The sequence below is a fragment of the Carcharhinus amblyrhynchos genome, chromosome 10 (assembly GCF_965287045.1).
Source record: "Carcharhinus amblyrhynchos chromosome 10, sCarAmb.v2.hapA, whole genome shotgun sequence".
Taxonomy (NCBI): Eukaryota; Metazoa; Chordata; class Chondrichthyes; order Carcharhiniformes; family Carcharhinidae; genus Carcharhinus; species Carcharhinus amblyrhynchos.
The window spans coordinates 75,360,620-75,384,986 of record NC_137333.1 but is presented as its reverse complement, the minus strand read 5'-3'; the positions used below and the strand labels follow the sequence as shown (position 1 = coordinate 75,384,986).

At 38.7% G+C, this 24,367-nt stretch overlaps 1 protein-coding gene and 1 non-coding gene across 3 annotated transcripts in view; both read left to right on the top strand.

Moving 5' to 3' along the window:
- usp12a (ubiquitin specific peptidase 12a) overlaps positions 1-18,902 on the top strand; it is a 41,869-nt gene extending 22,967 nt beyond the window's left edge. For both annotated transcript variants that reach the window (XM_080197390.1, XM_080197391.1), the window contains 6 exons: positions 770-999; positions 1,392-1,468; positions 2,503-2,586; positions 5,735-5,932; positions 7,853-7,931; positions 15,918-18,902. In XM_080197390.1, coding sequence (XP_080053516.1) covers positions 770-999; positions 1,392-1,468; positions 2,503-2,586; positions 5,735-5,932; positions 7,853-7,931; positions 15,918-16,019 — 770 coding nt within the window. In that variant the 3' untranslated portion in view covers positions 16,020-18,902. The remainder of the gene's footprint in view (positions 1-769; positions 1,000-1,391; positions 1,469-2,502; positions 2,587-5,734; positions 5,933-7,852; positions 7,932-15,917) is intronic.
- Positions 2,640-2,831, top strand: LOC145349602 (U2 spliceosomal RNA). Its single transcript, XR_013888113.1, has one exon. It is a non-coding gene; the product is annotated as a U2 spliceosomal RNA (small nuclear RNA).
- Positions 18,903-24,367: the final 5,465 nt, after the last annotated feature.

Here is a 24,367-nt window from a genome sequence, read left to right as displayed (position 1 = left end):
TATCCTATCTTGCACAAAGTCCACTCTCAAAGCAACATTTTCATTGTTGAACTACATAGAATTCTGCCCCCCATCCCACATCACAAATTTAAAATTCTCACCCCATAGAACAGGCTTTGAAGATTTCATATATACCACCATCATACCCAGAAGAGCATAAGACATAGGAGTGGAATAAGGCCATTCAACCCATCGAGTCTACTCCACCATTCGATAATGGCTGATAAATTCCTCAACCCGTTCTGTCTTTTCCCTGTAACCAATGATTGCATTGTGAGCATTGCCACAGTTATTTAATTTCCTGTAAGAAAATTCTGAAGTTCAGAGCTCCAGGATATTCATCCAGCATCCTCCATGTGCTCCTGGGTTGGAACGTCCCACCAGAACAGTTTTTCCCTCCATTTCGGTAACAGGATGTTGAAATTATTACTCCCCTGTGCCAAGCACTGACTGAAAGCAAAATTGCTGTATAATGATACTTTAGATTTTTCATGAGGAAGCATTACATCATTGCAGTACAATCTACTTGGGTGTGTTGAAGGCAGACAATCCTAAACTCATTTCACACCATTCCCACATCATCTATTATTGTGATTACTGGAAATGATGGATAGCTTGGTCTGCTCTTTTTGACTCTGACACTAGGATGAAGCTCACAATTAGGAACTTAAATTGAGTACTTGGTCCAATTAGCAATACAACGCAGCTCATATTTTGCTCCCTATCAGTACAGATAGAATTGTTCACCTCATTCTTTTTTTTGTTTCAGAACTTTTTGATAATTACATGCAACAAGATGCTCATGAGTTCTTGAACTACTTGTTAAACACCATTGCCGATATCCTGCAGGAAGAGAAAAAGCAGGAAAAACAGAATGGACAGCTACATAATGGCTGCATCAACGATGACAATGGCAATGACGTACCAGAACCAACTTGGGTGCATGAAATGTTTCAAGGAACATTAACTAATGAAACCCGATGTCTTAATTGTGAAACTGTAAGTTTGGCACTCAGTAAACATCATGATTTCTGAATTTGTCAATTAACTTTTATTTTCCACTCCTTTGTCTGCGGTTGCTTGAAATATAGTGGACATCATTTAAGCTGCTGCATTAGTAGTGTTAGCTCCACATTAGAATATCTATCCTTCTGCTATTTTGCCACTTTATCCCAGATTCTTTAATATTTTTCTTGAAATTCCTATGTTGTTGACTGGGTTTGATCACCTTTGCTTTAAAAACAGATGCACGTTTCCATTCATTTAACTATCCACAAGCATCCCAGAAAGAATAAATCTCTGGTGCATTCTTTTGTTGTGTTTGAGGAGAAACTGCTTTCAGATTATTGTATTACTACTGCTAGTAACTTTAAACTTTCCCCTCTTCACAGGTAAGTAGCAAAGATGAAGACTTTTTAGACCTTTCTGTTGACGTGGAGCAGAATACTTCAATTACACATTGCTTGAGGTACGCTGAGTAAAATGTTAAAAGATATCTAACTTTAATTATTTTTAGAAGTCAGTATAATTTTACTGTTATCAAGTTGAACAATCAGACTAGGTGATTTCTAGATGTCTTTTAAAGTATCTAGGTTAGAATTCTGTCAAAAATTCTAAGTGCCGAATTCGTGTGAAAATTGGAGTAAATCCTGCTACTCTTTTCCAGCAGGATTTTCGAAATGAATCCCACACTCTGCATCACAAAGAGCCCCTAGTGTGAATCTCATTAAAAATCAGTGGGAGGTCGACAGCATAGTGCTGAGTAAGCCACTGTGCATATGCTCATTTTGTCATAGCGGACATGGCCGCTTGCGCAGTAGCCCGCACTGCCGGCCTCCAGATTGCTGGCCAGCCCCACGTCGCTGGCCTCCCAGATGTGTCCAGGCCAGCAACCACCCCACCCCCACTCCCGCTGGCAGTCGCGATCATTTCTTTGCGGAGTGGCAGCGGGGCCCCAAACTCCCACTGATCTCCCCACCCCTTTGTCTACCAGGCATTAGGCAGTGCCAAGGTGCCCCCAGGCTTTGCACCTTTTGGCAGTGCCAGGGGGCCAGGCTGGCAATTCCCGAGGGGCACACACCTCCTTACCCCCAACCTCCTCGAAGGTCTTCATGGTTCCCCATCACTCCAATGAGGTTTGGCTGCCAGTTCCCCATTAGTGTGGAGCTGTTGTAAACCCTGTTGGAGTGAAACACCCCTGGCTGCGGGGGGGAGGAGTGGGGGGGACTGCTAATGGGCCTGCTAATGATATTCAAATTTTGATCTTACTATTCAAATCAGCTTTACGCTGATTTCTGGTATGGAGCTGGCGATGCCAGAAATCCAGCAGCTGGAGACACACGGAAGCTGTGACACCCAGCGGGAAGCCCGCTACATGGCCTATGCTTATGTACCCTGGGAGCATTTCCACCCCCAGTCAATTATCATCTTTTAAAAATCGAATTTATTTAAAATTCTATTTATTATAGAAGATAAATGCAAAATTTGCCTTTTCTTGCACAGGGGGTTTAGCAATACAGAGACGCTGTGTAGTGAATATAAATATTACTGTGAAGTGTGCTGCAGTAAACAAGAAGCTCAGAAAAGGTAAGAATCTATGTATATGTATTGTTTTAACTGACATGTTTTAATCCATTATTATCGCTTCTCGGCCTTTTGGCTCAGATCAAGTGTAGTATTGACATGCTGCACTTGGTTGAAGTCATTAGGTTACATTTCAGCTTCATTTGAAGCAATTTTTTAAAGCGGCATCTCAGCCTTTTGGCTAAGATGCAAATTAGATCAAGCCTTGGAGGAGGAGCTACACCTACTCCAATCAGCTTGGATCATGTAGATCAAGCTCAAGACAGGTGGTGAGAGCCCTGTCTTGTCAGCTTGGATCGGGAATGTCCCGACTTGTTGGGACTCTGAATTGGCTTTAATTTGACTTGATTGGATTGGAATAAAGTTTAAAAAAAAAATTATGACTGTCAGAGTTGGACTAACCTGAAATTACAGGTCCTTTTCTGTATCAAATGGAGAAATGCATAGTTTCTTGCAGTTTTCTGAAAAAACTGAATCATTTCATAATTCTTTATATTCCTTCAGGGTTGCTTTTAGATTAGTCATTGTTCCAAATGAATAAAAATCAAATGATATGTGAATGAAAGGAGAAGATGAAATGTCCTTTCTGCAATGAATGACTCTAAAGGGAATTGAGTAAAGTTGCATATAATCATGAAACCAGTGTTATTGAACTCATTTGTAGACTGTGTTGTAGATTGCTTTCCTTAAATTTATTTTCCAATAAGGAACTGATGTTTCAGCAGTCTTTTTTAATTTGAATGAACACTGCATGTTCCCTGCTTCTGGTACTACAAATATAAAAATGTATAAAAAAGGAACAGGAGTGGGCCATTCAGCCCTTTGAGCCTGCTCTGTCATTCATTGTGATCATGGCTGATCTTCTATTTCAACACCATGTTCCCAAGCTCTTCCCTTTTCCCTTGATATCTTCAAGAGTATGGACATTTTCCCTCTAAATATCTTCAGTGACTTGGCCTCTGCAGCCTTCTATGATAGAGGGTGATGAACTTGTGGAATTCTGAGTGAACAGGTTTCACCTCACCTCAAATCCTAAATGTCCTATCGCATATCCTGAGACTGTGACCCTTTTGTTGTAGATACACCCAGCCAGAGGAAACAACATCCTCCCCCCCGCCCAATCCAGTCTATCAGCCGTGTCAGAATTTTAAACGTTTCAATTGGATCTCTTCTCATTCTTCTAAATTCCAGTGAATACAGGCCTAGATTGTAAGAGTACAAGCAGAAGGCACCCAACATTTGGGTGCTGCGGTGCATCCATGCATTTGCCACTCACTCAGCTCATCTGAATTACCTTGAAGCCTCTTAACATTCTACTCACCACTCCCATTCTCACCAAATTTTGTCATTGGCAAACTTGGAAATATTGCATTTATTTTCCTCATCCAAATCTTTGATATATGTTGTGAATAGCTGGGTCACAAGCACTGATTCTTGATTACATTTGCAACCCTCAAATCTACAGAATTTTGAGAGATGAAAGCTAACGCGCCTAGTACTTCCGTGGCCACGTCCTTTAGTACCATGGGATGTAGATTATCAGGCCCTAGAGATTTACCTGCTTTTCAGTTCCGTTCATTTCTCCTAACAATATTTTTAGTAATATTTATTTCCTTCAATTCCTCCTCCTCACTGGTTCCATAATTCCTTAGTATTTCTGAGAAGTTATGTGTGTCTTCCTCCACACAGATCATAAGAACATAAGTAATTGTTTAATTGCTCTGTCACTTCCTTGTTATCTGCTATAAATTCTCCTGTTTCAGACTTTAAGGGACATTTTTATATTACATTTACTCTGAAGCTCTATTTTTCCCTTGTTAATCAATTTCTTGGACCTCCTTTACTGAATTCCCAATCCTTAGGCTTGCTACCTCTTTCTAGCAACTTTGCGATCCTTTTTCGATGTAATACTATTCTCAATTTGTTTTGTAAGCCATTGTTGGGCCATTTTTCTTGCTGTATTTTTGTGTCAGAAAAGAATGTATAACTGGATAACACACACATTGGTCTGGACAAGTAAAAGCAGAACTTAAGGAACCAATATTCTCTTCGACTGAGTCTTCAGACAGAACTGCCCTATTGGTTTTTCTATATCAGAAATAGCCTCTGATTTCAAGGTGTCTCAGATCCACAAACCTGTAAAATGATAAGAATTGGGGCAGCTTATGAATTGGTCCAATGCTAAGTGGTCATCTCATTAATTTTCAGTATTTTAGTTTTGTGCAATTGCTGGGAAGAATGTTCACTCCGTTCAACCAAGAAGCTTCACAGTTCTGCATTGGTTGTCATTGCTTGCTGCAGACAGTGTGCTCTTTGTCATCAAATATTGGTGATGGGGAACAGATTCACTGCAAACTGATGAGCAGAACTGCTTCAGATGTCAAATTTAGTTTATTTGCAAGATGTTTCCAGAAATTCTAAAAATGACTAAAAGTGATTCCTCTGGTTGCAATTTCAATAATTTTGAGTTGTTTTAGGGACCAAATGTATTACTGTAATTGCATTTATTTAATTCACCCTTAAGTTACTGAAAACCGTATTATACATTTCTCGTCTTAATACCAAGTGGTGTAGTTCCAGTGATCTCATGTAATTTTAAGCATTAAATTCCTGCTGTACTTTTTTTAACTTTGCATAACTCCAGTTATTGGATAATTTAATTTCTAATGCAAAAAATATCTGAATTATCAGGAAAAAAAAACCATACATGATTATGCAATATTAACTCTTAAGACATTCCAACCAATTTAGACTGGCTGCTTTGTTTATTTGTCTTAACTGCATATAGTTAATACCACAAGAAAATAAAACATTTAAACCAATCTAGCTCACGCACCTTTATCTATTCAGCTTGTTCCCCATTTTCTCTCCATCTACTTTTGTCTTCCAAAACTCATCTGAGAAAAGCATTGACTGCTTTTTGGTGGCGCACTAACAGATGTCATTTGGATGAATTAAGATTTAGCGAGGAAGAGGACAGGGAACATGGAAGAGCTTTTTTAAAAAAATCATAATTTAACCAATAGATGAAAAATATAGCTCTCTAAATAATGTGTAAATTAAAAAACTTGACTCTAATCTGATAGGCCTTTTGAGATTATCAAAATAGAATTATATTATATTTGTCACATAATCCTTTGTTATTTTGTAGGATGAAAGTAAAAAAACTGCCTATGATTTTAGCTCTTCACCTGAAGAGATTCAAATATATGGATCAATTACATCGATACACAAAGTTATCCTACAGAGTAGTCTTTCCTCTCGAGCTCCGACTATTTAACACATCAGGCGATGCCACGAATCCAGACAGAATGTATGACCTGGTTGCTGTGGTGGTACACTGTGGAAGGTAAGCACTAAATGTACCATTTGCACTTAAGGATATGAGAAAAATCCATCTCTTTTGGGTATATACTGTGCTATATCTAGGATTCTGGCCGACCATTTCATCCCTGAGGAAAGGGGCAGAAAAGACATTGCTAATCCCCCACAACTCCCCAAACAAAATCAAGTAAAATTCCAGAATAGCGCTCTGCACAGCTGAAGGATGTGTTGTTTATGATGGATTTGTATAATTGCATTCAGCATCTCTGAGCTAACAAAGGGAAAAAGTAACCTGCATTTTTGTTTCTTATCACAATCCATTAGCCTTTCTTAGAAAATGCACATTCATGAATGTAAAATGAGAATATGAGCAGGCACAGATTCTGCACTGTCTTTAATAGTTAAGCTTTACTGCGACGGCATCTTGCTTTTGTGGAATTGCATCTCAGTATTACTGTCACTGCTAGACTATAGGAGCTAGATTTTTGTCTGTTCCATTTGGGCACAAAGTAATGGATGGATTGAATCATCAAATGGTTACAGCACAGAAAGAGTGCAGTTTGTCATGTCCATGCCAGCTCTCTGCAAGCGCAAATCGGCTAGTCCTACTCCCCTGCCTTCCCCTATAGCTCTTCAAATCTTTTTGGGTGATGATACACTTGTATTGATTGTAATTTATGAATGCGCTTAATCCAAATACTCAAAACCTATTTGCAAACTCATACTCATATACAAATGTATGTCTTTCATTTGTATATACTGCCTGGGCACCTCTTGTCATTTTAAACTGCTTTGTTCGATTTTATAATAGAAAATGTCTCTGAACTTTCTACTCTAATTGCACTCTTCCCCCAGTATAGATGATCTGCACCATCTGCTCCACTCCTCCCTGCCAATACATCTATAAGGTGTAATGATGAACGAGAAACATTTGCACTATATTCCATGTAATCCTGACAGTGCAGAAAAAGGCCATCCAGATGATTGAGTCTACAGTGACTCTCTGAAATTGCATCCCACCCAGGCCCTTTGTTCCACCCTATCCCCATCATTTACTGTGGTTAATCCACGTAACCTCCATGTTTTTGGAAACTAAGGGGCAATTTAACATGGCCAATCCACCTAACCTGCACATTTTTGGATTGTGGGAGGAAACTGGCGCACCCGAAGGAAATACCTGCGCACACAAACACGGGGAAGAAGGTGAAACTCCACACATACCCAAGGCCAGAATCGAACCTGTGTCCTTGGTGCAGAGAGGCAGCAGTGCTTGCTACCGTGATGCCTAATATTTCATTCAAAGTTTTAAAAAGTGCCCAACAGTTGTCATAGATAATATTTTTCTGAACTTCCGTTGTGTCTAAAGGAAACGTTTTCAGCTGTGGTAATACACAGGAGATTGAAGCCAGTGGTGGTTTAAGCACTTTTAGCTGATGAGTTAAGAATATCACAAAGCATTTTGAAATGGCTTTAAGCATTTTTTTTCTTATTGCATATTGATATTAGTTTACAAAATGAGCTTGGCACTAATACTGTAAATTAGTTTTTTATTATCTGAAAACTGGATCAAAATCTATTGGAGCCTTCTTTAATGACAGCCTATAATCTAATATTTTGTTAAACATAACATGGTTTATCTGTATGTAATATAGCCAGCAGCAGTCTTTTGAGACTTTAAATATCCCTTGTAGCATTTTTTTTGTGCAAAACTGATTAAACCTTTAAGATGTGAATTAATCACTATATCCTAGGCTCCCTGCCAGATTTTCTGGCAAAATCTAATACGAGCTGTGAGGAGAAAATGATGGATCGGCAATTTCATCTTCAAAAGCCAGAATTTTACTGCAACACTTATTCTTAACTCTTGTTAGTATAAAATTTATCTGACACTACAGAAACATTGAAGGGAGATTTTGTGCTAATGCTAATTGTTTCTTTTCTTTAGTGGTCCTAATCGAGGGCATTACATTGCAATAGTAAAGAGCCATGACTTTTGGTTGCTGTTTGATGATGATATAGTAGAGGTATGTTTATTCAAAGTTATTTTGTGCAATTAGTACAGGCTTGGAATGCAACTTTTGTGTCCCATTGTATCGGTGTGATTCGATTATGCTGCGTGATTGTCAAATATTGCCACTAATTAAGAACATTATTTTACCATTATACTTGAAACTTGAGTGGGGTGGTAAGGTGGCACAGTGGTTAGCACTGTAACCTCATAGTGCCAAGGATTTGAGTTCAATTCCCGGCTTGGGTCCCTGTCTTTGTGGAGTTTGCATGTTCTCCCTACGCTTACATGGGTTTCCTCCGGGTGCTCTGGTTTCTTCCCACAGTCTGAAAGATATGCTGGTTAGGTACATTGACCTGAACAGGCACCTGAGTATGGTGAGTAGGGGAATTTCACAGTAACATCATTGTGATGTAAGCCTACTTGTGAGTAACAAAATAAACTTTAACTTTGAGTTAAAAAGCGCATGGACATTTGTATGACACTTTTTACCATATCTGCAAAATTGTTATTGATGCAGTTGTTAACCAGTATATCTGGGATCTTAACAATGTTAACTGGTTAACTGGTGAATTTTTCCTAGCTTTTTTTTGTGTAATAGCAGAAACCTGAATAAAGATGTTGTAATTGAACTGGAAGATTCCAAAATGGAGCTCTGGCCCCGATGACTGTAACTTTTACTTTTTTATAAAACATGGAGGAACAGAGTCATAGGACTGTCAATTTGTTCTAACAACAAAAGAAATTATTATACATGAAAATATTGAATTATGATACTTTGTTTTCCACCCTTATTTTAACAATTAAACACAGACTTTAAGACTAACACAAATTACAAGGTAGATGTTAAACTACAATGATTCTGTTAACACACAGTTCCATTTAAGCATGCCGATTGGCTGTGGTTAAATACACACATTTTGTTCTGAACTCAAGTTAGTGCCTGTGGATTTCATCTCAGCATCCCCCAAAATGACTGTCACAAGAGTTTTCAAACTACACCCCCAAAATCTTGTCCAGGCTTTCCAACTCATCCTTTAGGATTTCTTTGTCTTGACTGCTGTACAAGCTGTTCAGAGTTTTAAAGTTTATTGATTAGTGTCGCAAGTCAGTTTACATTAACACTGCAACGAAGTTACTGTGAAAATCCCCCAGTCGCCAAACTCCTGCACTTGTTCCGGTACACTGAGGGAGAATTTAGCACAGACAATGCACCAAACCAGCACATGTTTTGGACTGTGGGAGGAAACCCATGCAGAAAGAGGGAGAAAGTTACCCAAGCCAGGAATCGAGTCAAGGTCCCTGGTACTGTGAGGCAGCCGTGCTAACCACTGTGCCACCATGCTGTGTTCACAATTGCTTAGACACTCAAATTCCCAGGCTGTTACTATAATGGCATCAAATGTTTGAATTACCTCTGGTGTCTGCTGTCACACTTTAAAACTGGCTACTGCAATTGCCTTTTTAACTTAGAGCACTTTGTTTACTCTTCCTTGAATTCTTCTGAACAATACCTTGGTCTCTGTTCTCTTAGCTCCAGTTGTCTTAATCATTCTTTCTGTCCAAATTTCCTGGTATTCTGGACAGTAACTCGTTCCTTAGGAAGCCTGCACCTTTGCAACTCTTTTTTTTCCTGTCCAGCTTCTCCTGGCAGAGTTGAAAGATGTTCACTCCCCAGTGTCCTGACCCCAACTGCAACATATCCAGCTAAAAATTAAAAGCCTTGGAGAGAGTGCAGAGGAGATTTACCAGCATCCTGGTAAATCTCCTCTGCACTCTCTCCAATGCTTCCACATCACTCTTATAGTGAGTTGACCAGAACTGAACACACTATTCCAAATGTGGTCTCACCAAGGTCCAGTATAGTTGCAGCACAACGCCACGACTCTTAAACTCAAACCCCCTGTTAATAAATGCTAACACACTATAAGACTTCTTCACAGCTCTATCCACTTGAGTGGCAACCTTCAGAGATCTGTGGATATGAACTCTAAGATATCTCTGTTCCTCAGAAGCCTGCCGTTGACCCTGTAATCCGCATTCAAGTTTGTCCTACCAAAATGAATCACTCCCACTATCATTTTTATATATTTAAAGAAACTGTCCGTTTTTATATTACTTGTTTATCCTCCTAATTTATCTTATCCCAATCTTCTGGCCAATCATTAACCTTTGTCCACACTAAGTTTTTTTTTCTTTCAGTCTAATACTATACTTCTTAGAAAAGCCATTATTGATTTATCTCCTTCCTCATTGGGATATATCTTTGTTGTCATGAACTATTTTGGTAAATGTCTGCCATTGCTGATCAACTCCTTTTCGGCTAAAATTCTTTTCTAGTCCGCGCCGGTCAACTCTGCCCTCATTCCTTTGTAATTACGCTTATTTAAGTTTAGCACAATTGTTTCTGATCTATGTTTCTTATTCTCAAATAGATTGCTAAATTCTGGCATATTATGATTGCTATTTACTAGGTGATCTTTTACACTCAAATTGTTTATTAGTCCTGCCACATTACATATGATCAAAGCCTGATCCTTGGTTTAAGCCTTTATTCTCCATCCTACAGTATAACTATTGTTGGAAGGTCTATAGACTACTCCCACCAATGCCCTCTTCCCCTTGTTATTTCTTACGGTCATCCATATTCTATGTCTTCCGATCCAAGATCATTTCTTGCTATCATATTTATTCCATCCCACACCATGTTTCTGTAATGACTATCCACAACATATTGTTCTAGGAAACTGTACCAAATAAACTCTAAGTTCTTCTTCTTGGCCATGTCTGCCAACTTCATTTTCCCAATTCACATGAAGATTCATGTCATTTTCATAAATTACCTGGATGAGGAAGTGGAGGGATGGGTTAGTAAGTTTGCCGATGATACGAAGGTTGGTGGTGTTGTGGATAGTCTGGAGGGATGTCAGAAGTTGCAGCATGACATAGGATGCAAGACTGGGCAGAAAAGTGGTAGATAGACTTCAACGTGGATAAATGTGTAGTGGTCCATTTTGGCAGGACCAATGGGATGCAGGAGTACAATATCAAGGGTAGGAGTCTTAGCTGGGTTGAAGAGCAGAAGGATCTTGGGGTCTGGGTCGGTAGGATTCTTAAATCGGCCTCGCAGGTGGAGGATGTGGTCAAGAAAACATATAGTGTACTGGTCTTCATTAATCGAGGGATTGAGTTTAGGAGTCGGGAGGTAATGCCGCAACTTTATAGGACCCTTGTCAGACCCCACTTGGAGTACTGTGCGTGGTTCCGGTCACCTCGCTACAGGAAGGAAGGATGTGGAAGCTATTGAGAGGGTGCAGAGGAGATTTACAAGAATGTTGTCTGGATTGGGAGGCATGCCTTAGGTTGAGGGAGCTAGGTCTCTTCTCCCTGGAGAGACAAAGGTTGAGAGGCGACCTGTTGGAGGTTTATAAAATGTCGAGACAAGTAGATAGGGTGGATTCTCGGAGGCTATTTCCCAAAGCTGAAATGGTCGCTTCGAGAGGACACAGGTTTAAGGTGCTGGGAAGCAAGTACAGAAGAGATGTTAGGGGTAAGTTTTTCACTCAGAGGGTGGTGAGTGACTGGAATTGGCTGCCGTCGGTGGTGGTAGAGGCGAACTCACTGGGGTCTTTTAAAAGACTTCTGGATGAGTATATGGGATCTAATGGCATTGGAAGTTACAGATAGTTCTATGGCTTGGTAGGTATAGATGTGATCGGTGGAACTTGTGGGCTAAAGGGCCTGTTTGTGCTGTAGTGTTCTATGTTCTAAGATTAAAGTCAACCCTGATTAACGTAGTGCCTTTATTCTCCATCCTACAGTATAACTATTGTTGGAAGGTCTATAGACCACTCCCACCAATGCCCTCTTCCCCTTGTTATTTCTTACGGTCATCCATATTCTATGTCTTCCAATCCAAGATTATTTCTTGCTACCATATTTATTCCATCCCACACCATGTTTCTGTAATGACTATGAGATCATGCTGATTAACGTCAATTTGTGTGGTTAATTCATTTATATGGTGGCACAGTGGTTAGCACTGCTGCTTCACAGCTCCAGGGACCTGGGTTCGATTCCTGGCTCGGATCACTGTCTGTGTAGAGTTTGCACATTCTCCCCATGTCTGCATGGGTTTCCTCTGGGTGCTCCGGTTTCCTCCCACAGTCCAAAGATGTGCGGGTTAGGTTGATTGGCCATGCTAAAATTGTCCCTTAGTGCTCAAAGATGTGTAGGTTAGAGGGATTTGCAGGTAAAATTTGTAGGGATGTGGGGGTAAGGCTGGGTGGGATTGTGGTCAGTGCAGACTCGATGGGCCGAAGAGCCTCTTTGTGCACTGTAGGGTTCTACGGTCATTTATTTTGTGCTGAATACAAAGGGCCCGTTCAAGTGCTGTAATTTTCTTTGTTCTTTTTAGTTCAGTCAGGCTGCATGGGTAGGTGCAGGCTTGGAGGGCTAAAGCATCTGTTCATGTGCTGTAATATTCTTTATTCTTTACTACATGCATTCAAGAGCCATTCCTTTTTCCTTTTTACCATTTTGTTTTACTCCTTTAACCCTATTTCCTCTTTTTTTAATGCTTGCACATGCTGTCCCTTTCTGTCACACTCTGGATATCGTTATCTAAAGAGCTGCCTTGCAATGCTGCCATATCCTTTTGCTTTGTAAGTCTGTGCATCCCCTCTCCAGAACCATTTCCCTGCTCTATTTAGTTGCAAAACCCTCTTATGCATTGTGTAAGAATACTGGTCCCAGTATGGTTCAGAAGTTGGCTGTCCCAAAGATACAGTCCTCATTTTCCCCAGGACTGATGCCAATATCCCACGAACTAAAATTAATTTCTCTTGCACCAGTCTTTGAGCTGCATATTCATTTCTCTAATGTTACGTACTCGATGCTAAATTGCACGTGGCCCTGGTGCTAATCCAGAGATTACAACCTTGGAGGTTCTGTAATTTAGTGGTTCCCAACCAGTGTGCCTGGTGTGCCTTGAAAAGATTTCAAGAGGATTCAAAATTCATGTAATTAAACTAAAACTAACCTTTGTCTTCAGTTCTTTGGCCAGCATCGTCAAGATCCAAAGAATCTTGAACCTTCTGTGCAGGCACCAGTTGGTTTAGATTTTTAATGTTGGTCAGGCCCATGTGCATGACCAACGGGATTTCGAGCTGAAGACAAAGGTCCCATGCGCCCACACAAAAAGCAAAAACTCAAGAAGTACAAATTCCCTTGGAGCTGCAAGAGAGACGGAGCAGTTTAAAGTGTGGTTTTAAAAAAACAGGCAAGGGGATGGAAGAAGTTAAAAATGAAGTTCCCTATAAGGGAAGAAAACTGAAAAAAATAGGAGATGTGCCTCAATTTTTTTTTTAGTACGGAGGTATACCATGGCGTAGAAAACCATTGATTTAGTGTCTAGCTCCTCAAACTCTCTATTCAGAACTTCTTTCCTCATTCTACGTATGTTGTTGATACCTATGTAGAATGTGATAATAGGACTCTCCCCCTCCTACTGCAAGTTCTTCTCCACCCCAGAGTAGAGTGTGTCAGTCCCCTACTACCACTAGATTCTTAAGTGCTCTCCCGACTTTAATTGGCTTTCAGGACCACTGTGTCATGGTCAGTCAGCTCATCCATTCTGCAACATCACTTTCATCCAAATGAGCTGAAAGAACCTCAAACCTGTTGGGTAATTGCAGAGGCTTATATTCCTGCCCCTTCTGGGTCATCTTACCTGCTACAGCTGCAGTCACACCCTCCTGCCCCTGACCACTTTCCAAACCGGAAGATTTGATCACAAGGGTCATGACCACCTCCTGAAACAAAGCTTCCAGGTGACTCTCTCCCTCCCTGATGTGTCGCAGTGTCCACAGCTCAGTCTCCAGTTCAATGAATCTTGAGCCAAAGCTGTTCAAGCTGCAGACCCAGTTAACTGCAGATGTACTTGGCCTGGGTAACCGTGGTATCCACTAGCTCCCACATGCTGTAGCCTTGACGGATCACCACCTGTCCTGCGATACCAATTAACTTTAATTACTGAATTATTTTCAGTTATTTATTTTAGATATTTTTACTCTTATCAAAAACTCCAGTACTGTTTTAAACCTTCACAACATAGAGCTTGATCACTTACCAGATGTATACATAGGAACAGCCTATAGTTATTCAGTTCTTTAAGTCTATTGTCCTCCATTCAGCGAGACCATGGCTAACCTGTACCTCCATTTCATTTATCCATCTTAGCTCCATATCCCTTGATATCCATATCTATCAAATCAAAAGTAACAATCTCAGTTTTGAAAGCACTAACTGGCCTAATATCCACAGCTTTTGGGGATTTCTAGAATGTAATGTTTAATTTGTAAAATATATATGTCGACTTTTGTGAAATACTTAGTATAGCTCCATCTTTTATCTTATGTTTGAGCATGTTAGGCTTCACTGTTCTGGAAAAAAAATATTTGTATTACAACAAAAAAAGTATAAACTTTGTTAACCTACTCTTCAGAACATCACTATTTTAATGGAGACTTCTAAAAATATTTTTAGGAAAAGGTGGTGGTGGGAGTAGATTTGATAACCTTCAGAAGGAACATGGGTGTATACATAAAAAGGAAAGATTTTCAGAGCTAAGGGAAGGAGCCAGAAAGTGGGCCTAATTAGCAGCTCTTTCAATGAACCAGGACAGACCCAAAGGGCTGAATGCGTTCCTATATAAATCTCTGTGCCTTTGCAGGTCTAAAAGTCATTTTTTTTTGTGTTATTAACTGTACCAAAGTATAAGTAGCTCGATTAAGGAATGTGGTTTTTCTGTTGTCTGGCAAACTTTCAAAGCATAGTTCTAATCTCACTTCAATGTTAAATTTGGAACAGAACTTGTCAGAATTTCCCATCTTTTTGGCAGATATCCATACATAGTACTTTCAGAAGTGATTCTTTGTGTTTGATTTTTTTATTCTAAAGTGAGGGAAGATGGAGAAAAGATTATAGGCTGCCTGTTTGAAATATTCTGCTGAACTACTGTACAATTCTTAAACATTGAACTTGTCTTGATTGGTGTCTTTTAGGTGTCCCTTCTTATTCTGGCCTTTGTTATGCTTTAGAACTGGGTAGAGGCAGAATACTTAGTGGAGTTTCATGATGTCCAATGGTGAGGAAGTTCTGATCCTACATTGCCTCCAGTCAGCAATTCAGTAACATACAACGTGGCAGCAAAGCCAGACTGAGGCACAAAAGAAAGGGTAGCTTTACCTTTTCAAAAAATATTTTGGAGCAATCGTGCAGTTAATTTATGTTTACTGTACTTCACTTGCAGTTCTGCTTCACAAAGTGACTGATCAATTACACTTCAAAGATCACTTTCTGATTCTGAGATGAAGACCTTGTTCAAGTATTGTTTCTAAACTTTGTTGTAAATCACGAGAAGTAAAGGGTATTGAGGGATATAGGTCTAAAGTGGGTAAATGGTGTTCATGTATAGATCAGACATGATCTAACTGAATAACACAACAGGCAAAAGGGGTTGAATGGTCCAACCAGTAATTCCTACATGTTTTCCTAATAATCTACATATTATTTACAACTACAGTGAAGATTCCATCAATTAAACAAAATATCTAGTCAAACATTGAGGGTGAAACCCTTCTTGGTTGGTGAGGCAAAACAGATGACCTGTTTTATGCTCTGTCCAGTCACTTCTGATTTACTGTTACTGTTTTATATTGCTGCTGAAGACAAATTTCGCCCCTATTGATTTGTCAAGAAGAGAGTTGCCCCATCTGATAGAGTAGGTTATTATTCAGCTGTAGTAAGTGAGGACTTTTGACAGCAAGACATGTACCTGTGTAGTTCTTTATTTCATGTATAGTATGTTTACTATTGGGGCAGAAGCTTTGACTTATGAGGCATTTGGGTCTACTATTGCACTAAATTTGTTTCTTAGAACTGAACTAAACTCTGCTCTTTTTAAAAATTGTTAACAATGTTTATGTTGCCAACCACACAGAAAATAGATGCGCAAGCCATTGAAGAATTCTATGGACTGACATCTGATATCTCAAAGAACTCTGAGTCTGGTTATATCCTTTTCTACCAGTCTAGGGATTAAATGGATGTAGAATGCAGGAGAACAGTTCCACCTTATTCACTTCCCAATGCTCATCTTTGCAGAAACGAGGCATTGAGACCATGCAAAAGAAAGAGGATGATTGAATGTTTCAGTCTTGTTTGCAAAGCTTGGGTCACACTAGAGTAATACTGAATGTAATGGTAAAGCAAAAATATCCATGTAAGCAGAACAGTTTTACTTATTGTGAAAGCACATTGAAATAAAGCTGTAGCAGCTGTGTATAAGGGACGCTGTGTAAGTGACACTGAACTGATGCTGTGATATCAGTTCCAGAGCTCAAATCGACACAAGAGAAAGTGATGCATGCTAAATGCATACGCATGAAACCAAAGTGAACTGATGTTCAATCAGATTGATCTCTCTCTGGCTTCATCCTGTTGGCTTTTTAATTAACATAATTTTTACATTCTTAAATTTGGGAACTACTGGGATTACATTTTTTTCCCTTTTAAAAGTAAATGACCAAAAACAATGACAGTTGATATTAACAAATGTGAACAAAATTTCCTGCCAAAGATGAGTATGACATTCTGGATTATTAAGGTGTTTACACCTCTTAAAACATATTTGACTGGTATCAACCTTGCAATTGTATCTACTTTCAATTTCCACAAGCTAAATGTATAAAATATCAGCAGACTTGGTGTCAACTTGCGTTAAGTTCAAGTATTTCTTTTGTTTTACCATCTATTCACACATTGGCACTCTATTCACAAAAAAATCTGGTGCTGATTGCTGGATAGTGATCTAATGCACAAGGAGCATTAACTATGAGTCGATGTTAAATGCAGGGCAGGAGCAATGGCAGGCAAAGAGCTGTAGAGCCTTGTAAATATTAGTGACATAATTTGTTAGTGTCAAAGAATTAAATGCGTTTTGTAAAGTATTTTTGTTATCCCAGAAAAACTGTAAAGTGACAGTGTTATAAAAGTAATTCCAATTGCTTTTTGACTCCATGCATCATGAAAAAGTAAATAGACCATATTTTAAATGTCTCACTAAAGTGAAACACTCTACTGTTCTGCCATATTGGAGTGTGCACTAATTATCTTCCGTTGTATATAGTATGTAGATAATTTGATTGTGTTTAAGATCCATTAGTTTCTTTATAAACCATTTCAGTTCTTATAAATTTTTGGTTGTCCACTATTATGTATAATATAATTAATCTTCATTGTAGCATCTTATAATGTCTCCTGCATTAGTTGTCTGCATTGCTAACCTGCTCCAGCATACTTCAGTGTAACAATTGAAGTAATCAACTTGTTTGCCAGAAAAATATGGTCCATGTTCCTAAGCGCTTAGTTGAACTCAGTCACAGATGAATGTAATATCTCAAGCTCCCATTTAGACAATTTGTACATTCAGCTCTGTTTTGCATTTCTGTTTATGGAAATCCAAGTACATTGTTCGTATGGTACCTATAAATTTGTAAGTTTTATGTAAAAAAAAAAATCCTACCTCCCATATTAATTTAAAATCTGGTCATGTATTTGAATCAAACTGATAAAGAATTTTTGCTTGCTGCCTCTTTGTAGTGCACACTAGCCCATGCCTCTGACATATGGTTTGACAGTCTGACTAATTGCCCTGGTTTAAAGCCAGAATGATGTGTAAGTGGAGGTAGATTAATAGCAGTTCAACTTCAAAAGAATCTGAACACCCATTCTGGCTGATGACTTAGATGAATGTAAGAGGCTGATAAAATTAATTTTAAAGTGGCTTGCATAAACTTTAAAGTAGGATTTAAGACCAGGATCACTGTTCTAAATGAATCAGGTGGAGAACTTTACCACCTTTCTCTTGTACAGTACCTAATATCAATACTTTTAAATCCTGTGAAAAAATGTCTATCTGCTGCTAAACTGAACTTTAATTCATCGGAGAACATTCTGTAGCTTTTAGAATAATGCTTTTTTGACCTGTTGGCTCAGGAAATGCTGTGGTCTTAACATTTGATGCCATTTAACCCTTAGCATTTACCTTTAGGTATTTTTTTTAAAGGAGAATAGTATCATGTTATTAGGGCAAGGTGTAAACTTGTGGGGGCAGAAGTTCAGATGATTGCTTCTAAATGGCTGAAATGCCCAAAGTATTTTTTTCCAAAATTGTATTTTTTCATTGAAATCCACTAGGCATTCTTTAAAGTGCTTTGATCAATCCCTCGTATTTCCTGCATTAAAGCTCACCTTCAGATTCAACAATAGAGAAGCCATGTACATTCAGTTAAATTTTTTTCTGCTCCTTCTCTTCATCTCCCCACTTTCATGTTTAGAAGATGATATGCTTAATGGTTGCTATATATAGTTTCAAAAAAGTCTTCAATTGTATCAAAAAATAGTACTTCAATCATCATTTTAAAATCGGTGATTAATTCAAATTTGTCAGAATATTGCAACATTATGCGTTTATTCCTGTATTATGCTTGGGATTTTTAAAAGAAAATAGAGAAATGTTTTTGGGTGTGGATGTTAATGAATATTAGGAACTGGTCCGGCTACTGTGCAGCAGTTAAATGGTGCAGAGTTCAGTTTTGGACATTTTAAGTACTACAAAATTGCATTTTAGCCATCAGAAATCAGGGTGATAGGGGGAAAAGTAACCAGTAAATAACGGAACTGATTAATGTCTTTGTCGAGAAGCTCTTTGGGACACAGCAGCTGAATATTTTGTATATTGGGTCAGAAATTTCTACAGAAAAATGTATGTTCTTTGATAGCATAATATTGTATGTATATATATTGAAAAATTACTCTAAATTATAAATTGCACTTTTGATACTGATTTTTAGGTGTATTTAAAGGGTTACATGAGATGGCCTGTTGTTTAATTATGTTTTTGTCTTACAGAAATAAAAAAAGATAATTTACAGGCCTAAAGACTGCTTGAATTTTGTTTAACTTGTAATTACACACATTATTCTTCAAGTCAATCTTTTTAACTCCCAATTACATTATATTTGAAAAGGGGTATGTTTTAGTTAAGCTCTGCTTTTATACACTGAGCATCTGCATTATTTTCACATTTTTGTGTTGTCAAAAAGAACTTAATTTTTTTGTCTAATGACTTCTTGTGGGACTAAGACATATATTTCAGAGATCTCTGAGAGCTCATTCAGAGGGATGATCAATCTGGAATTGCAATCAAAGTCAACCATATACATAATTTAGTGTTCATTGTTTAAATCTATTACTAGCAGATTTCATTTAGTGTTGTTTGCAGAGAGTCACTTAACATGAAATGTATGTTTATACTTTGCACTTGCTGTCCACAAATCTGATCTTTTCTAACATGTATTGCAAACTAGTTGATCTGTCATTGGGAGTTAAAACCAAGTATAGTCTTTAGGTGAAGCAGTTTTATAGGTCAGAAGCTAATTATAATTGAGCATGCAGCTGTCATTCAGTTCCCATTTTAAAGCCATATTTTACCCACTCCCATCATAAATTCTTAAGTGTACATTTATAGTGGAATAATTAATCTAAACTTGTGCTGTAATTACACCCTCCTATGTATGGTAGTGTTGTAGTGCCTCCCCAGTGTGGAAGATGGGTTGGTTCATTAGAGACTCAAATTTAGATTAGAAATTATTATAAATGTGAACATTAGAATTTAGAATGAGAAAATATTAAGGCTTTTGATATGTTAAAAATCTTGTTTGGCAATGCACGATCAAATGTAATCTCTTTTAGACTGCATGATAATTGGACCAGATGTCACAATATTAACTCCACATTCTTTTATTTCTATATTATCCTATGTTGTGCCTCCATTGAGTGGGTGTTGCTAGGGGAAGGAAGTTTAATTACAGCCCAACAACTTTTCATAATAAATGTTGACATAAGAATGAAAATGGGGTAATAAGACAGGGATTGTGCACTTAGAATTGAATCCAAATAATTATACTGGAATCTTACTATATGAGCCATCAGTGGTGTTCTGTAAATAAACGTGTCAATTTTATAATGAAAATTTACATTAAACATTGATAATCTTAAATGTTACTGATAAATCCCAGGAAGGTGTACACAACAAAACGTCCAAACTGCAGGACCCATGTTCAGCTATACATTTTTAGCTAGCATGGTGACACTTCCAAGAGTAAAGCCAGGCTTTTGGAATTTAGCCATTATGGTTTGTAATGAACCAATTAAATTATTCAAGATGTTTTTATGGGGGAAGATTGCCTTTTTTTCACCAATTGAAATTTCTAATACCTAAAGTAGTGTTTTTAAAGCCTTCCCTACTCACAGGCCTCTTCCAAAAGCCTTGCATTATTCTTGAAAGTGTTACCATGCTAAGTAAAAACATATTAACTGAAAATAAGTCTGCAGTGTGTAGTCATCTACAGGGGATCTGGGACAATGTGAAGAGGACAATCAAGTTTGTCTTACCATTTGGATTGTGGAATCCCTGTTAAGACTCAAAAGTCTAAAGAAAGAAGTGTAAAGTTGAATATTTAATTTAATATAAAATTATCTACATAAAGCAAAAGGGGGGAGGGGGAGAATAATGCAATTAAGAGGAAGAGATCAAAGAAACAAAACTTTTTTACAATCTCCAACAATAATTAAAATCTGAATGAGCCTCTACACTAAATTTTCAGTGCCATTTGAATGGGCAAGCATTGGTTTTTCTGTCACGTTTTATGGGTATCTGGTGGGTAAGCAGCACAATTTCACACCATATTTTTGAATGCTGAGTTTCTTGGTGAGGTAACGATGGAGTGAAACTTGAGGAGCAGGAGAACTCCAACTCTTAAATTTCTATATTTAATTGCATATGCAGATGTCTGATTTCAAAATCCAGAACAACACTATACCTATGCAATTCTGAGGCAGAGTAATCTGTCCCTTTTCTGTATTCCTAATGTAATCACATGACTGCATGGATTGCCTAAAAAATAAATTTGTGGACATGGGCTTTGCTGGCTGGCCAGCATTTATTGCCCGTCCCTAGTTGCCCTTGAAATTGAGTGGTTTGCTAGGACATTTCAGAAGGTAGTTGAGAGTCAACCATATTGCTGTGGCTCTAGAATTACATGTAGCCCAGACCAGGTGAGGACAGCAGGTTTCATTCCCTAAAGGATATTAGAGAACCAGATGAATTTTTTTTCAACAAGAAGAATGATTTCATGGTCATCAGATTCTTAATTCCAGACTTTTCATTGAATTCAAATTCCACCATCTGCTATATGGGATTCGAACCTGGGTTCCCAGAGCATTAGATGAGTTTTGGATTAATGGTGTAGCAAGAATACCACTAGGTCATCGCCTGAGAAATAGTTTCCTCTTTCTGCCATAATAATTGGCGCAGTAAGATCATCAGTAGATCACAAGCCAACTGAAACAATCGGCATAAGGTCCAATTGCCATGATTGATCATTTAGCATCCTATGTAACCTTTTAGACAGACTGAAAAATATCACCATTTACCTTCGCATCTGGCCCAAATAGTTCAGTATCCTCACTGTCAGTCAATGCATGGAAGCCCACCTGCTGCTTAAAACTGTTGCTTTCAGAAAGTAAATTAAAACTTTTAGAATCAGTGAGGTTACAAAATAATAACTTTAGAATTGGACTGTGCCTGAATCATGACATGTCCTGCTGAGCTGGCAGTGAGAGCATGATAAATTAATTGGCTTGCCTCATTAGGATAGGCTGGTGATCTACATATGATTGGTGACCCAGAACCAGCTCAATAGTCATGACAGTAGGCAATGAAGTGGCAGGAACTGCCAGCTCCACAGTAAGGTGGTAAAAGAACCCTGCGCTTCTGGGTGACTTTCTCCAGTGATCCATTTGAGTAGTTAATTTGGCTTCTGAGCATCAGAAGAAACTACGTACAACAGTGGCCACCTTAGGGCACCTTTCCTGGCTTTGTTATCTAAATAGGCAGTGAACATGTATCATTCACAAACTTGGCCTAGCTGCCAAAGCAAATGAGTAATGCCTCCAAGCTCACTGTAAGTCTAAATGACCAATCATAATGAATGGCCCCTTGTCTGTTGTCAAGTATGTAGAAAACATATAATGAGACAAAGGGATAACAGATATCAATCACTTACAAATTGAACAATCGCCAGAAGCAGCTTGTCACCATCCAAGACAATGCAGCTGCCTCCAAGTCACTCATCATCCTGACTTGGAAATATATCGCTGTTCCTTCACTGTCACTGAGCCAAATTCCCAAAATTTCCTCCCTAACAGCACTGTGGTACACCTCAGGAACTGCAGTAGTTCAAGAAATTAGCTCACCACCACCTTCTATTAGGGCAACTAGGGAAGAGCAATAAATGCTGGCCAAGCCAGTGATGCCATATCCCATAAATGAACAATTTTTTAAAAATCTCAAATTGCAACAGCCAATTAATCATCCACTTAAATCAAGGACTGTTCTGTATACTTTGAACTTGATTTCCTCTTATAATCTGTATAAATATCTATGTGTGTGTTTTACTATTTTATTGTCTTTCAACTAACAGCCTGGTCAAATTGGCTCTTTTCATGAAATGTGATCCCTACTAGATTAAATCTTGACACATCCAACAGAAGGGGCTGAATAAAGTCAAGGAGCCAGTCTATCCCTCCTCCTCCAGGATTGTAATACTTTGTGGGTATTCCAACTGGACGGTGACAGATTGAGAAGTCTTGCCCAGATCAACAAATTTGTCAATGAACAGAACAAGTAGATTGCATAGTTATTAGGGTTAGGGTTAGAGCTATGGAGTTCATCAGTAGGAAGAGTTTCCACTCTCTCAACATTCAGCTGCTCTGCAACAAGCATTTTCTGCAGGTGTGGTTTTTTTGAGTGCTGTTCTGGAAGCTGCCATGATACGTTTATCGTCTGATATTCACAGATTTTACAGCTCTTCATAACACCAGCAAAATCTGTGGCTGGCAGACTAAGGAATATCCATTGAAGAGATGTCCTTTGATACCAATGTGTTGCTCTGGAATCTGGTCACAAGAACTTCCATCAAAAAGATCATTGGGCTTTGAAAATGTTGCTTTGGTGCCTTGACCATTTGATTGGAGCTTACCAGTTGTTGTCAGTATATCTTCACACTTATGCTGTGTTTTTGCCCTTTGGGAATATTGAGGAAATGGAGGAAGGATTTTTATGCAGAACTGCGTTGAACTCCTTCCTTAGCCAACAAGTCCTGACTTTGGACTTAAACTTGGAGCTTCTAGTGCATTAGTAGGAGGCACTACCACTGTACCCTGAGATCTCCCTACAACTCACCAGTCCACCCATTTGAGGGCATCACACCTTGTGGTAGCCTGCTGCACTATCCATAACCTGGCCTTCAGAGAGACAAGGGCCTTAAAGAAAAAGAGCGAAGCTCTAAGGAAATGAATGCTTCCCTATATTGTCATAGTCCCTGGAAGGTCTCTAGGGAGATATCAGAAAAACACAAGGCTGACTGGGGACTCGTTAGTAGCTCTGCTCTGTCATCCATCTGTGGATGAAATGGCCAGCACCATGGTGGCTACTGTTTACCCTTTGAATCGGGCCTGTTCTGTTAAAGACCCACCTAATTCAATGGCAATCTTGCCCTGAAACCTCATTGTGTGGTCAAACAGATTAAGTGTGTGGGAGACAATCCTGGACTGATTTCTCTGGACTTGTTGGAAATTAGATAAGACATACAATTCAAACTGTGAACTTTTCACCTGTTTTCATTTAAAAATTGAAACAAAGTTGATCAATCAAGAGAACAAATACTATATGAATTATTTAATATTGCATAATGCTTTAAATCCAATTCATAAAAATAAAGGTTCTGAGATGTTTTGATTTTTTAAATCTCCAGATTACCTCTGATATAATGTGCATGCAAGTGTAGGGAAGGTGAATGCATGGTTGCAGAGATGATGCAGAAAAGAGGGCTTTAGATTCTTTGGCCTTTGGGATCAATGCCAGGGAAAGTGGAACCTATATTGGCTGGACATGTTGCATTCAAAGGAACCAGGACTAATTCCCTTGCAGGGCAATATGTCAGTGGTATTGGGAAGGTTTTAACTTGCCAGGGGTGTGGGAAATAGAAGGTAATATTGGTGAGGGTTACCAAGGTGCAAAGAATATTTGGAGATGGAGATAATGCTACAATAGGAAATAGGAACGTATTGGGTGAGTTCAGTGTAAGAGGGAAAGTAATAAAGTCTGAAGTTACTGTCCATGTATGTAAACTGCAGCAGGCGACGGTGCAGAGGGACCTCGGGGTCCTTGTGCATGAGTCGCAAAAACCCAGCTTGCAGGTGCAGCAGGTGGTCAGGAAGGCAAATGGGATGCTGGCCTTCATAGCGAGGGGGATTGAATATAAA